The 15,528-nt window shown below is 42.9% G+C and overlaps 1 protein-coding gene across 1 annotated transcript; it reads left to right on the top strand.

The window, feature by feature from the left end:
• Nucleotides 1-550: 550 nt before the first annotated feature.
• On the top strand, nt 551-2,100 carry LOC115401543 (alpha-1-antitrypsin homolog). The gene is made up of 4 exons (XM_030109792.1): nt 551-1,145; nt 1,277-1,547; nt 1,638-1,785; nt 1,895-2,100. Exons 1-4 carry the CDS (start codon nt 551-553, stop codon nt 2,084-2,086), a joined length of 1,206 nt encoding a protein of 401 aa, XP_029965652.1. The 3' UTR covers nt 2,087-2,100.
• Nucleotides 2,101-15,528: the final 13,428 nt, after the last annotated feature.

The following is a 15,528-nucleotide window of genomic DNA, read 5'->3' as shown; positions in this document are numbered from 1 at the left end:
GGCTACATACAATTTTCCTTTTTGTTTTCTTTTGTTTAGTTTAGTTTTTGTTTCTTTGTTTTTATTTTACAGTATATTGAACTCCGATGGATGGTCGTCTCCCAGTAGGGAGAGAGATGAGCTTTTGCAAGTGAATTATGGTGTCGAGCTGAACTGTAAGACCATTTTGCCAAATGATCTTCGAGTTTTGAAAATGTAATTTCAGTTTCAAGAAATGAGCCAAACCAATGGAGAAAAACTGTAAGGTGGATGAGTAGACCAGTCCCTTCCAGGGGCGGTTCATCCGTTCGACATAATGTATGAGTTGTATTGCATCAGTCACGATGACCCAGCCAGATGCTTCGCAGGACAAATCTGCGCTCAGTTAATCATTAACCAGACTGTCAGCTGGCTCTCATAGCTCCTGTATATAAGGCGGAAATTTCTGGCGAACTGTCTGCAGCAAAGTGGACTTCAAAGGTAAGCCCCACTGCCGAGTTGTCGTTCTGTATATGTTCAAATGTAGAAGTGCGAGGTAACTAACTCGACTTTTCCCGAACAGGCTCCAAAGATGCATAGTACCTTTGCCAGCTGCGTTATCGCAGCAGTGTTTGTGGCCGTAGCCCTGGCTGATCACCACGGCCATGAGGAAGCCGACGCCTGTCACAAGCTGTCCGAGCCCAACGCTGAGTTTGCGCTCACCCTCTACAAGAAGCTGGATGCCCACACTGCAGCCGGAAAGAACATCTTTTACTCTCCGATCAGCATCTCGGCCGCCCTGTCCATGGTGTCTTCCGGGGCCCGCGGTGACACCCGCAGCCAGCTGATGTCCACCCTGGGCTACGCCGCTCTGAACCAGACCCAGGTAGATGACGGTTATGAGCATTTTTTCCACGTTCTTGAACATCACCAGACGAACCAGCAGCTGGATGTCGGCAACATTGTCGCAGTTAAAACAGGCTTCCAGCCCAGCCAGCAGTTTGTGGCGGATATAAAGCAACACTACGTCGGCGAGCTCCACAATGTCGACTTCACCAACCCCGAGAAAGCTGCAGCCCAGATGAACAAACTGATCGCCGGCAAAACGCACGGCAAGATCAAAGACATGGTGAAGGACTTGGACCCTGAGACGGTCATGATGCTGCTGAACTACGTCTACTTCAGAGGTAGGAACCACATCTGGACACACAGTGTTCTTCCAGACAGATGCAGCATGAAGCAAAGGCACATCGATGAAACAACATCAGTGACCACAGTCGATAATTTCTATGCCATGTTCGACATTTATCCCATGCAGGACAGTGGGAACACCCCTTTGAAGCCAAACTGACGAGCAAAGAAGACTTCCATGTGGACGAGTCTACCACAGTTCAGGTGGACATGATGAAGAGGACGGGGCGCTACGACATCTATGAGGACAATGACAACCACACCACAGTCGTCAGGCTACCCTACAAGGGCAACACCTCCATGATCATTGTCCTGCCCGATGAGGGCAAGATGAAGGAGGTGGAGGACGGCTTCACCATGGAGCGTTTCCAACACTGGACACAATCCTTCTTCAAGAAGTAAGTGAGAAACATCCTCTTCAGACCTGTATGTGTTTCTGTGATGAGTTCCGACTGACTCTGACGCCACTGATTTCCTTCACTCCTCAGGGTCGTCGACCTTTCCTTGCCCAAGTTCTCCATCTCTGCCGAGGCCTCGCTGGAACAGATACTTGAAGAACTGGGAGTAACTTACGCTTTCTCAGACTTCGCGGATTTCTCTGGCTTGTCTGAAGACATTAAGCTCGTAGTCTCAAAGGTAGAACCGCAACACGCAAATGTTTCGTGGAACTGACTGATGTCAGCAGAGAGAACCGTTCAGCCTGCAGTGACTGGACTCTGACTCTGACCTCCCCGTTGTTCCTCAGGTGTCCCACCAGGCCGTGCTGAGCGTGGACGAGACGGGGACGGAGGCAGCAGCCGCGACCACCGTCGAACTCCTGCCTACGAGCTTGCCCAAGTCGGTCAAGCTCAACAGACCCTTCCTGGTCTTCATCGTGGATTCCAGCACGGAGAGCATCCTCTTCATGGGCAAGATCAACAACCCCACGGCCTTGTAAGAGGAAGCCAGGGGGAAGCACTTCGGCTCATGTTTTCCTCAACGTCAGAACGGGACCAAAGTCTGTATCAGTGTATTCTGAACCTGCCTCGGTCAATGCCGTTCTAACAAACTCATGACATTTTGGATTGGAAATAATGGTTCCATTCAAAGCATCCATGAACACATCGCACAAGCTTGTTATTGTACTGTTGCTGTTTTAACACAAAGTGAAATTAAAAAATGCAATATTCCAGCTATTTATTCATTTTTAAATACACACAGACACTTGAACAGTTTTCAGGGAAATGACCAGGATCAACTGTACTTTATTGATCACACTACAATACTGTCTGATACAACGTATTTGCTTGTTAGGTTGCAGTTCACTCAAGGACGAACAGTGTGATATGTGTAAAGAGATCTACTCATACAGGAAGCAATGCAAGTCAGACTGCAGGTCAGAGCTGTTTTTTTTTTTTCCTGTCAGAACCAACAAACACACAGTCTGCTCCCCCTGACCTCTGATCCCGGAGCTGCATGCACCTTTTGATGTTATTGGCTGCTGTCTTTGACTGCAGCTGATACACGCCCAGTTTCCAAAAGCACGTCTTGGAAAGCTCGGTACGGGTAAATCCTCGAAAGAAAATACTTTCATTCAGCGGATAATAAAACCTGATATATGAGCAAAAACTGCTGTGCAGCGACAAAAAAAACAAAAAAAACTGAACATTTAAAACTCGGGATGTGCGATACCACTTTTTTTCAGACCGATACCAAGTACGAGTACTTCATCTTCAGTACTCACCGATACCGATACTCGCATACCGATACTTTATATACATAAATGTAAAATAATGCAATGAGATTATTTTTGAAAATGAATTTTATTTCTAATAAAAAGGTAGCCCAGCCACTACGTTTAAGTCCAAAATCATAGTCTGAAAAATAAAACAAGCAACTCTGAGTTTGCACTTATTTAAATGAAATTAAGTGCAAGATAAAACAATTTCTCTGAGTTTCACACTTTACATAAACTACGGTTTTTAAATGTACTAATTTTAATGATTTTTTTATGAACTAAAGTCAAAGATAGAAAAACCCCCGAGTTTAAAGAGTTGCTCGTGTTATTTGTGCTGCTCTCGGATCTCTGCTCTTCAGTTTCTCGGTCTTCTGCAGAGTTTGCCGTCGAGTTGCTGCCGGAGTTTTCTTTTTTCCAGCACAACAGCGTCAGACTCTCGTCCACAAGCTTCGCCCTGAGGTGTTTAAACAAATTACTTGTGGTAAATGAACAACATCGCGCACCTCCTTTAGCAATTTTAGCATTGCAGAGTTAGCATTCTGCAAAGCTCGGCTCGTTTTCACTTGTATAAAAGAATTTCCACACCGGCGGTTTTGGTGAGACGAGCAGCCGTTCTGGATTCATCCTGTTGTCTCTGCTCTGGATGAGACTCATGGAGAAGTCAGCACGCTGCAGTGTAGCCCTGCGCCTGTCAGCGCTCCAGAGAGGAGCTTCTTCCTCCCTCATGCTTGTCGGCAGCTTGCATCCCATTTGGTTGCACTACCGCCACCTGCTGGTGAGGAGGGCTTACTACGCGTGGGGTTTTCTTGCCGTGAGTATCGGCGGCTGGCATCGGTAGCCTTCACGAGTACCCGATACCTTGAAATAAGTCCAGTATCGGCCCGATACCGATACCTGGTATCAGTACTCGCACATCACCAGTTAAAACCATTAAAACAGTCAAAACTGTTAAAATTCATCAATACAACATAAAATACTGTTCTGGAAAACAAATATAAAAACAATGCATGTGATTATACGTGCTGTTATTTTCTATATTAAACAAGGTTTCCAATTCCAAGAAATTATATTTGGTGGAAACTGTGGAAAAACGTCTCTTTTATTTGAAAATCTTTGCACAAATGTTCTTCAACTTTAACATTTTCCACACACTTTACAAGAAGACTCACATTCGCCGGGACTTTTTCACATGAAGCCGTTGTTTTCCCTGACAGGTGTTTTATTTTTTTTATTTGATAACAGATAAAATAATTTTTAAAGCCGTGTGGCTGCTGCAGTTTCACAGGTCCAAAAAAAGTCATGTTCACATCGAAGCAAAAGGCAAAAGACAGCAGAAACATAGAAAACTATGTCAGAAACACTGGAAAAAAGTGGTGTTATTCTGATTACATTAAGACCCTGCAAGTTATGTGTTGTCATGAAAACTGCTAACTCTTTTCTGCAAACAGAAAACAGCGAAAATACAAAATCAAGAATTTCAGCCTGTAAACACATCCTCACTGTCTTCCTGCAGTCTGAGGCAACGACAGCTAATCTATCACTGAGAAATCCTGATAAAAATGAAAGTTACTATTACTATTGGCTCATTCCATCCAAAATTCTCACATTTTGCATATTATTACAACATACATACAACTGTCACCTCACAAAGTTGTTGTTTCACAGTAGAAATAAAGATGATTAATGAAACAGTTTGGTTTTTATTTAATCAGACTCTAAATTTAGAAACATGTAATCTTGATGAAGACGGACAGACTCAGAAAAAGTGACATCGAGCAACAATAACTCATTAAAGCCGTGAAACAAATTTTCTATCAAGAGATATGTAGCTGTTGTTGAAGAAAATTCAAGTCAGCTGTCCTCTCGGCCTTCAATAAGCAGTTCTGTTTCATGTGGCCCTTTGGGAAAATTCGCTGCCCACCCCTGGTGTGAGGAGAATCAAGCATTCCAGCTCTCCTCTCAGCCTGTAACTTCCAGCAGTCATTTCAGACTTCATTTAAACTAGAGCTGGGCAACGATTAAATTTTTTCATCGCGATTAATCACACCCGAATCCTGGAGTTAATCGCTATTAAAATGGCTCATTTGAAGTCTGCCGATTCCATTCAAAATGTGTGTTACATAAATAATTTTACAATTCATCAAATATGATTTATAATAGCTTAAAATACCAAGTCTTTACCAAGATTGCCACCAACACACACACACACACACACACACACACACACACACACACACACACACACACACCACCAATAACAGAGCGATGAAAAATAGCAGTTTCTTATGAGCGCTCACTTCCTCAAACTTCATCCTATCTCCAAGACAGTCTATATTCAGTCACGCTGAATTTTGCCTCATACTTACCTTTATTAAACCAGATTGTGTGTTGAAGGGAAATGTACTTTATTTTTGCGTTTTCAGCGCCTTAAAAATGCCCAGCTGGCCGAAATGCTGCACCGACAAAACGCGCGATTTAAGTTTCACTTGCATTTTCTTCTTATTTGCGCTCCTTATTTCAGTTTGTGCCTCATGCCAGCCTTTTCCTCTTGATTTTTCTGATAATTCAGCCGAGTTCAATATGGCAAGTAATGAGGAATGGACCGTGTTTCACTGCTAAAAGCGCGTGTGTGTTTCTTTGACGCTCAGCTGGAGTGCGGTGTGACTCTCGGGCTCTGGGCACAGGACAGATTAGATTAACGGCGACATTTTTTTCTTCGCGCGATAAGACTCTCGCGATAACACAGCACGTTATCGCCGTTAACGGCCCAGCTATAATTTAATCATTTGAAGAACTGCAGACTTCCAAACCCCGGCCTGCTGGTGTGTGAGTGGGAGTGGTGCCAGCGGCTTCAGCGTGTTCAGGCAGGACGGGCTGTCTTCCTCGCTCTACCTTTCCTCCACGGTTACTCTGCGGGGAAACCTCGGAGCTCCTCTAATTGCCGACGTTTCCAAGTCTTTTATGTCGCACTACGATGGAGCAGTAGCAGAGTGACTCACTTTGACTGAGGATGCAGGATGACTGGGATTCACAGAGGAAACCAGAGGGAGAGATCAGAGATCAGCGTGTGCAGCTTCGAGGTACGTTCTTATCAGGCACGTGCCGTGAGCTCCAGGGTTAGGGAGGCAGACAGTCGCAAATTGCGACGGACACACCAATGACAATTTACATGTGTAGGCAGGTAACTGTGCCAGCTTACTCTAACAAAATCAAGATCGTATAACACCATTAAAAAAGCTTAAACAATGACTTAATAGCAGTCCCAAGACTCTCCCAATTAACTTTATATCTCATGACCACACAGCGCATTCCTTGTTTGTGATTGAGACGCAAAATGAGTGAGAAAATGACAATTCGGACGCGGAGCTGTCTGCGGTGCTGAAACGTCTCTCTCTCTGGGGTCCACACCCCAACACACATTTAACACCTGAAAGCAACAACCAAAAACAACATGCTCAAAGCTCTACTGCACATATGTGCCGCTCCTCTTGCCTCTAATTCATGCCATTCACACAGTTATCACAGTTAACAGATTTAGCATGAAGTGATTCTCCACTGCCCTCCTCTGCTGACTGGATTTCACAAGTGAAGTTGGTTCGCAGCTGGGTGAAGCTAGTTCGCAGGTGCGCTAAACGTTAGCAGCTAACATGACTTCATTCAGAGAGAAACCACATTTTCAGTAACACTGCTTAAAATGAAATATACTCGCTTACTTGCCTTTATGAAAATGTCGAGAGCAAACAACCATGTTGGCAGATATGGAGTGGAAAGTGATGCTGTTTCATGTCACTCTGCGACCCCCGGCGTCTGACGCCTCTTCCTTATTTCCTCAGTCTGCTCCCCGTCATTTCTTTTCCACGTGGGAAACTGGAAAAAGCGGAGCCTGCCTTCTGTCCTGCTCCCATTCCGTCGATGCGACTTATTATGGCAGCCTATCACACAACACGATCGCCCCATTTCTGAGAAATAATGCCGCACTCAAAGACGTGAATCACAGAGTGAGACCGTGGCCTGCGAAATGGCGATTAAATCCCACAATGCAACAGAGTGACGTCACCTGAAAAGGACCGATTCACTAATTCTCCGTGAAGGTACGTAGAGCATTGACATAGCAGAGTAACGTAAAAAAGGCAGCGTCGCGATCTGCCTTTTTGCGTACATGATTTTTAGATGGTGAAACTGACTGCGCCTGCGCGAACACAAATCATTGCGACGACATGACAGATAAAGGCAGAGCAGCGCTGTGCCTTCAGGAGAGGGCGTGGCCTTCACTGTAATACAGCGCAAGGGGAAGTTACTTGTGCAGCTTCTCTGCTTGGCCAGGAGGAGTCTGTGTTGAGTCATTTTTACTGGGCTGTGAAAAGCACTAAATGCTGTTACTTTCAAACCGAAAGGTACTATATATATAGTACTATATTGGAAATTAAAATTTGAAAAATTATATATAAAATAATAATAAAGTAATTGAAAAAAATTAGAAAAAATAATTATTGAAATGGAATGATTTCATTTTTTCCGATCAGCCCAGGGGAGGCAGTGCCTACCCCGCCTACCCTGACTGCACGTCACTGATTCTTATGGAAATTACTTACACCGAGTCATCTTAACAGTTCAGTCCCAGCGTATGGAGCTGTAAGGGAAGAGAAATTCTTTTGTATTTGCCACATTTCTCCTCATTCACTACTTTGTAAAGTAGCCTTTCAGTATGTGTCTCTAGCGTTGGATTGCTCAATCAGCTTCAGTCTGAAACTCTGTAGAGAGGCATGCACTCTAAAAAGAAAGGTCTAGACTCAAAAAAAAAAAAAAAATCAACACAACAGTTTGCATTAGTCTTTTTAAGTTATGGCAACCTCATTAGAAATGACACTGAACCAACAAACTGTATGACTTAGGGTGAATTCATTTTTTGTCATCAGTCAAAGATCATTTTAAGTGCTGCTTACTTAATAAATGCAAGATTTTTAAGTTGATAACGCAAATAAATTGGCTGACTGCTTTTAAGTAGTTAAAATGGCCAATTTCTGTTGAACCTTAAAGGTGCTGTTGGCAGGATTCAGCATCTCCGCCATCTTACTTCGGTTTACCTAAGCAAGATGGCGATTTGAAACCCAGCACAGCCAATCCTGTCTTGTTTTCTCTGAAATCACACCCTTACGCAAGTTAAGCCCCTCCCACAAGAACGTGTGACGAACGCCCCTCGACCAATCACGTTTAGAGCCTCAGGGGCTCTTCTGATTGGTCAAAGATACCTGGAGCTGTCGACATTGCCTTTCAGCTCAGAACAGAGACAGATGGAAACGCTGCGCCCTCGCGGTAGTGCAATTATGCTACACTCCGATAGGATTATCAATGCATACTCTAACATATAATCCAAAGAAAACACAGAAAAATTAGCACTGACTAGCAAAATCCTGCCTACAGCACCTTTAATACCGTATTTTCGGCACTATAAGGCTCACTGGATTAATAGGCGCACAGTGAATGAATGGTTTTTATAAAAAAAAAAAAATTCATACATGGGGCGCACCACATTTTAAGGCGCATAGGATGTACAGAATAGTATGAGAGAAATACATATTGGCAGTCTAGGTGGTTACATTCTCGGTTGAAATGTGTGAGTAAAGTGACATATCAGAGCGAGTTTGACTGAGGATCGCTCCTCTTCACGGATGTGCAGCTCAGAGCGGCCACGACTGGTCCAACTCGCTTGGTCACCGGGGTTCAGCCAGCTGCGGTCTCCTGAGTGAAGTGCTCCACCGACAGCTCAGCTGCTCCCGGCGTCCCGGCGGGTGGGCTGCCGGGCGGGGGGCGGCCGTTCACGGAGTCGCAGCGTGGAGGCTGCCGCCCAGCGTCCAACCGCTCCCCACATCGGCTGGCTGTGCAGCCGCGAGCCGTGCTCCGTTTTGTTTAAACTCGCTAGCTTAGCAGCTTAGTAAACAGGGTTGTTTGCGCATATGATCAGGGTGATTACCGTAATTCCTGCAAAAAAGGCGCATCGAATTATAAGGTGCTCTGTTGGATTTTGAGAAAATTACAGGCTTTTACATGCACCATATCGTGCGTAAGTAACGGTACTGTGATTATTTGGGAATACAATGCTGTCACAGCCAATGTGGACTCATTCTTCGCAGGCAGTCGCAGGCTTTTAATAAGCCCAGAGGTACATGGGAACTATTCAGTTGAAGTTATAGAGTAGTAGCAGGGGCAGATTAAATGCTCAATACTTCTCATTCCAGGTTTGACACGAAAAAGTAACTACACTATTTAGATGAACTGAACAACAAGAACACAACCAAACACAACTATCAATAACACTTTTAACATCAGAGCATCGAAATAAATCATGAAATCAATGTTTAAATCTGGAATATCTCATCCCAAACTCCCATGAGGCATTGCGGCACTACCATCATGTATGCCGATGTGGTGTCCTCACCCCACTAGAACTATTAGAAATAAATTCTACTCATCATGAAATGTTGCTTGTATCAAGGTTTTTCATCCTGCTAACCCACTGTCCAACTTGTCCAGGCATGCTGTGTGGCGAGAGGGAACTTCAAATTGTGAAGTCAGCGTTGAATAAAATTAAATCATCAAGCCAAGTTTGTTAAGTTATAACAACTTGAATTTTGTTTTAAAACCAATCAACACTGAATTTTGAGATCAAATTGCAAGCAAAATTAAGTTGATGTAATTAGGAACATGTTTATTTATTCATAACTTGAAAAAAATAAGTTTGGAACTTAGAAAGTTCATCAAACTCAACTAATTACAATTTTGTACTGGGATCCATGTATTAAATCAAGTGGTGTTAGAAGCTTGTTGAAGAGTGTGGAACTTTTCTGAATCACTGCTGCTGCTCATGTGGACCACAGCCGTAGTAAATAGATCTTCTTCAAGTAGATGGACAATAGCAACAGTGGAGGCACCCAAAGCCGTGCTGTCAGGGTGATTCTGTCAAAACATGCATGATGGAACAGCTATCAATGAAGTCTTTTGGACATATTGCACCAGAATATTTCATAAAAATTGACTTTATGTTGATACTCTAACCATTTTTGGGAGGAATTGGTTGTTCTTTTGTAAAAATATTGACATTTTCATGAGTTATATTCTGCTCCACAACAAAGATAAACTTTAAAGCTTCATTTTAAAGGTTATTATGGGATTGACTGAGTTCTTTTTGTATTACAGGGTCGTACAACAAATTCAGAAATTCCTGAAATTCCTAATTTTGGATGTCCAGAGTCAGTCCATCAGGGTGAAACTCTCGCAGACGATCCAGAAGCACAAACGTTCCTCAAAGGCTTGGAGACGAGCAGCGAGCAGCAGCTGTGGAAACGGTGGTCCAGGAAATCAGTAAGCACACACTCTAAAAACTAATTCAGGTGACCTTTACTCATTACTCAAATAAACATGTTGTTGTGAAATCAAAAATCAAGTTCTGAGTTGCTGTTAGACTATTTACTTGCAAACGTTATTTTATTGAGCTTGGATGACACACAAATCATGCCTTTTGATTCAATATACTATCGTTGACTTGTCAGAGTGTAAAATTTTCAGTCAGTCATGAAATGATTAGATTTTAAGTTCTGCTAATGTAAAATACATTTTGATGACGTGTCAACGGCGCAGTTTCCCTCCGCGTGCAGCGGAAACGTTCACGGCCAGAGGGTGAGCACATGGTGGGCCCAGCGGAAGCTCATTGAAGCGCTGCAGTGAATGGTAAGTCATTTTATGCTTAATTATGCCAATTTTCATTTGCTCAGGATTGAGTTGATGAAACCGAATACTGAAATCTGGAAGTGGTGACTTTGAAATCTGAGCAGTGTTGGTAGTGCAGTCTGTGTGCAGAGGCAGAGTTAGCTAGCTGATGCCAGTCATTGACTAAGGCTTAAATGCAGGAGTAATGGTTTACTTCCGGTAGGTGATTAACAAAATCTAAATCATAGTCTTACTAGGGTTATTAATCACCCATTGAAAAACCGAATTGTCCCGTATTGGACGGTAAGGAATGGTCTTTGCGCCGTTTCACCATATTGGAGCAGCGCCGTCATTAACAGCAGGCAGCGCACACTTCAAAGATATCGCGTTCATTTCCGCATTTCATTAACCGGGTAAACATGCCAGTACCCCATTTCCTCTCCGTTCAGAGTTTCTAAAGCCTTAGCTTGACAGCATAGAGCCGCACGCATGCGTTCTGTCATTTCAGATTCCGTGCATCATGTCCCTGCACGCTGGGCTTACTGCATGCAGTGCGTGTCCACTGTCCAGACAGCGTGTCCGGAGCTGTGCGCCATTTTTGAACGGGCGACCATGAGTTTTTTTTTTTTTGTTTGTTTTGTTTTTTTTCGCGCACTCTAAAAACTTTACCCCCTCATTCCACGTTTTCCGCATTCTGCTCCGCCCCTGCAGCAAACAAGTTACTATTGCAATCAGTCGGTTGCAAAGAACCATATTTCATTTGTACATGTAAATAAATTAATATTGACGTTAAAACAGCTAATGTGAGAACTAATTAAAAAAGAGGACTGTACATTTATGTTTGATTTGAAGTGATAAGTACACAGGCCATAAGAAAACTGGCATTTTGCATTGTATTAGAAAGAATAGTAATTAAGTAATTAAGTTCATTTAAATGTTTTGTAAGGTTTCTTATATGCATGTTTAAAACTGTGCTTTTACTTAATTTACTTATCCTTTATTTCCCTACTGAGGTCTTCAGCCACCTTCCTGTGGGCCTTGCGAGGACAAAAAAAACTGGCTTTATCTTCACCTGGTATCCAGGTGTTGTGGATTTGGTTATTCTTCTGAAGTGAGTGTGAAGAAGTGTATAACTGTTTTTTTAAACCATTATTTTTCCACTGCTGATTGATTCAATGATTCCTGTTTGGTTCTCATCCTGGTGTGCCCTGTAGATATGTGAAGAGTTCAAGAAGATAACAACAATCAGCTGTGAATCGACCTTTCTGGCCAAGCTGGACCAGTACACCCCAAAATTGATGGCCTTGACCCAATCAAGAGGAGGAGCTGCAGGCATGAAGATAAGACACATTAAGGACATGCTCCTTGAGGTATAATCAACTTTGTTACAAATAGACCTTTATTTTAGATATGTGTCTGCTCCCTGTTTCATGTTGTCATGATTTTGGGTGGGGCTTGCATCTTATTTTGTTTTTTTATCTATTCTATGAACCAGGACAACATGGTTGAAAAGTGGAGAGAAATTGCCATTCGCTGCCTCATAGTCTATCTTGGAGAGAAAGAAGAGGACCTTTTCAAACAGTACTGTGTAAGTACTTGATGACACTTGTTTTGAATCTTGGTTGAGTTGCTTGTGTAGCGGGTCCTGGTGGGTGTTCACTATCAGATATAGAGGTAATCCTTTGAAAGGAATGACCTGGAAACAGTGAAAGTGTTAGAGAAATCAGCGATGCAGGACAACAGTTGCTCATTCTCCATCCATCCAGATTATGAGCTCGCCTTCACCTGGGCATCACTAAACCTAAAAGATTACAAGATCTAAACAGAAGCTGAAACATGAAAAAACAAAAAAGGAATAAGTTAAAACCTGATTCTAACACCTTATTGCTTCTGCAAGGATGTGGAGGAGCTGGACGAAGACCTCTCCATGCAAGTGATGAAGATTGCCATCATTGGTAATGGACATGCAACCATCGTCGTTGAGGGAAACAAGATCCTGCAGGGGATTGATGTCGCCAGATCCTGTGCCTTGCTCATGGGAATAATCTATGCTCTTAATCTTCATCAAGACCAATCTTCAGAGCAGAGTTCATCAACCTTGCTTGAGTGAGATGCTTACATCACAAACACTCACACCTGCTTGTTTTTTATTTCTGCCTGTGTTCTGTGAGGGTGTTAGTGTATTTGCTGTTTGCACTTGTAAGGATTTATTGCCACTAAGGATTTATTGATGTTAACTTTATTAAATGTTTCTTATAAATGTGATTATTTCTGTCTGATTTTTTCTTCATTTTGAGCAGCAGGAAAGAATTCCTTAGCTGTTGGCCAGTTGCCATGTTTTGACATCCCCTTCATGTTTGTAGATACGCCTAATACAACCGTTCAGAAGGTGTTTGTCATCTTCTTGCTGTCAGAGCTATTTTCCCTCACGCTTGCAGAGATCAACTGAATTAAGTTCAATGTACTAAGAAATGTGTTTTACTGTGGCCAAAAAGCTTCTTCAACCAACTTAAAAGATTCTATTGGATCAACTTAAACACTTGCATCCATGTTGACAATTATTACATTCAGTGTACAAGAAATATGTTTCATTGTGGCCTAAAAGCTTCTTCACCTTACTTAAAACATTCTATTGGTTCAACTTAAATAATTGCATCCATGTTTATAATTATTAAGTTCAGTGTACTAAGAAATGTGTTTTAGTGCGTACTAACAGGTAATTCAACGTACTCAAAAAATTGCTTTGAATTAATGTAATTCTGCCAGCAATTGGTTCAACTTAAAAATTCTAGTGGAAAACGTTAACACAAGTTTTTGTGTTGGCACAGTGCTTTATTTATTAGAGTGCACGTCCCGCTCTGCTTGGTACAAACAGAGCTGAAACCTCAGACGTATTCTTCAGGAAAAGAGACCAAAGCATCTCTGAGAGACCTTTAGTAAGGAACGCAGGCAGGAGTCGAAGCTCTCTGCAGCCACCCAGTCCGCTGGACGCCACCGTGATCAGTCCAGAAATCCAGTCTTGGATGGAGATGGATTCAGGTCGGGGCCACGGCAAGCGGAGATCCGACGATAATCACATTTCCCTGAGCTCCGAGGAAGGAATCTATACCCTGCCAGCGTTGGATTCAGATGAAGAGGACGCTTACAGCTACATCCTGGACCTAAATAAAGACGTTTTTCAGCCGTATATTCAGCTGAAGAGACAAGTACCAAAGGTTGAGGAGGAAACGGCAGAAGAAATGATTGAAGCGTCAACACATCCAGAGGCGTGTCAGACAGTTAACGGTGGCCTGGAGAGCCCAACATTACAGAGTGAAGATTTAGATCAGGGATCACTCATTGAGGCCGAGTCAGAAGTTCACAGGAAGTTTTCATTTGGACATGAATGAAAGTTTCCTGAGAGAAGTAACGAACAACAGAGGTGAGTTTGACCCGGAGCCAGGAGCTGAGAGTGGAAGAGAAGAGGAGAGGCAACAGGGGAGAGCTGTTGGAGAACAGAGTAGCAGTGATGGAGGCTGCGGCGAGGAAGTGGAGGAGAAGAAAATGCCGAACAGGGACACCTCAGGCCGGGCCCACTCTCTATCTGTGTCACTGAATTTCCCTCAGGGCAATTATTTATCTGATCGTATTTAATGAGCTCTTTGGCATTTTACAGCCTCTTCATGTGTCATTTGTGGCTGAAAATGTGTACAGTTTGGCTGTTTTTCATCTCAGTTGTGAGGATCGTTGCCGCATGTCATGAGGACAGGCTTTCCTTCTGGATGTTTCTGTGACTGCATATACCATTAAACTCCAGCGATACAACCGTTTGCATTGATTGTTTGCATGTTCAAAGTCCATGTTGACCAAACTGTGTATTGCCGGTAAGGAATGAGTCTGCTGTGCTGTCACTGCCCTCAGATTACACAGATATTCTTTACTGGTGAAATTCTAGGAAACTAAACACAAGCTGCTCTTGTTTGCTTGTGCTCGACCCAATAGTTGAAATCATCGCCACGGGGATCGATGTGCTTTCAACACCCACGTTCCGCAACACACACTTCCCCAAAGCTGGAGTCTGGCCGGGCTCAGGGCGTGACGGTGCCAGGATGGTGAGAGGAGAAGCGGAGAAGTTTCACGATGCCGGCATTGCTGATGTGACAATGTGGAGTGTATGAAAGCCTGGAGAACTCGTCCGACGGGGAGCAGAGGTAGTAATAGTAGTAGTAGTAGAAGATTTATTTGGTCAGCAAAGAAAAACGTAAACATTGTAACAACTGTGTACTATGATGGCATCATCATCGCCATCCACATAAATTATCATCGTCAACATCAACAATTCATCATCGAAATCATCATCAACTTCATCATCCTGTGACTGAAGGGTTTAGGCTGAAGTCAAAACTTATTTTGCCTAACCCTTTTCAACCATAACAAAATTTTCCATATTTCATCGGAGAAAAGGAAGAAAAGAAAAATCAAAAAGCAAAAACATAAACAACCCCCCCCCCAATAGTACATGTTTCAGTGTCTCAGAAAATCTTTGCAAATGATGAAGCACAGTAAGGATGTATTTAGCACAATTCCCAAGTCAATAGGCCATGTTGATCTAAACTGATTGATTGATCCTCAGTCTGATGGTTTTTCTCTCCAAAACATATCGGCAGGATTTCATTGTATCAGTCACCACCTGCAAAATCATCTGTTCAACTGTCAAAATGAGTCAAAAACACACTTCAATACCAGGAATACCAGACATGGATCTGTTTGCGTGAAGGTGAGGAGGACAGTCAGGAGGGCGAGGAGGGAGACCAGTGAAGAAGTGAGCTTTGAAAGTCCAGCTTCATTTACAGCTCTGTGGGCTACATACAATTTTTGTTTAGTTTAGTTTTTGTTTCCTTGTTTTTATTTTACAGTATATTGAACTCCGATGGATGGAAGTTAATTTGTGTGTGAATAAAAAATATGACATTTTGAGG

The sequence above is a fragment of the Salarias fasciatus genome, chromosome 15 (assembly GCF_902148845.1).
Source record: "Salarias fasciatus chromosome 15, fSalaFa1.1, whole genome shotgun sequence".
Taxonomy (NCBI): Eukaryota; Metazoa; Chordata; class Actinopteri; order Blenniiformes; family Blenniidae; genus Salarias; species Salarias fasciatus.
This window is presented reverse-complemented; position numbering and strand designations above follow the sequence as displayed.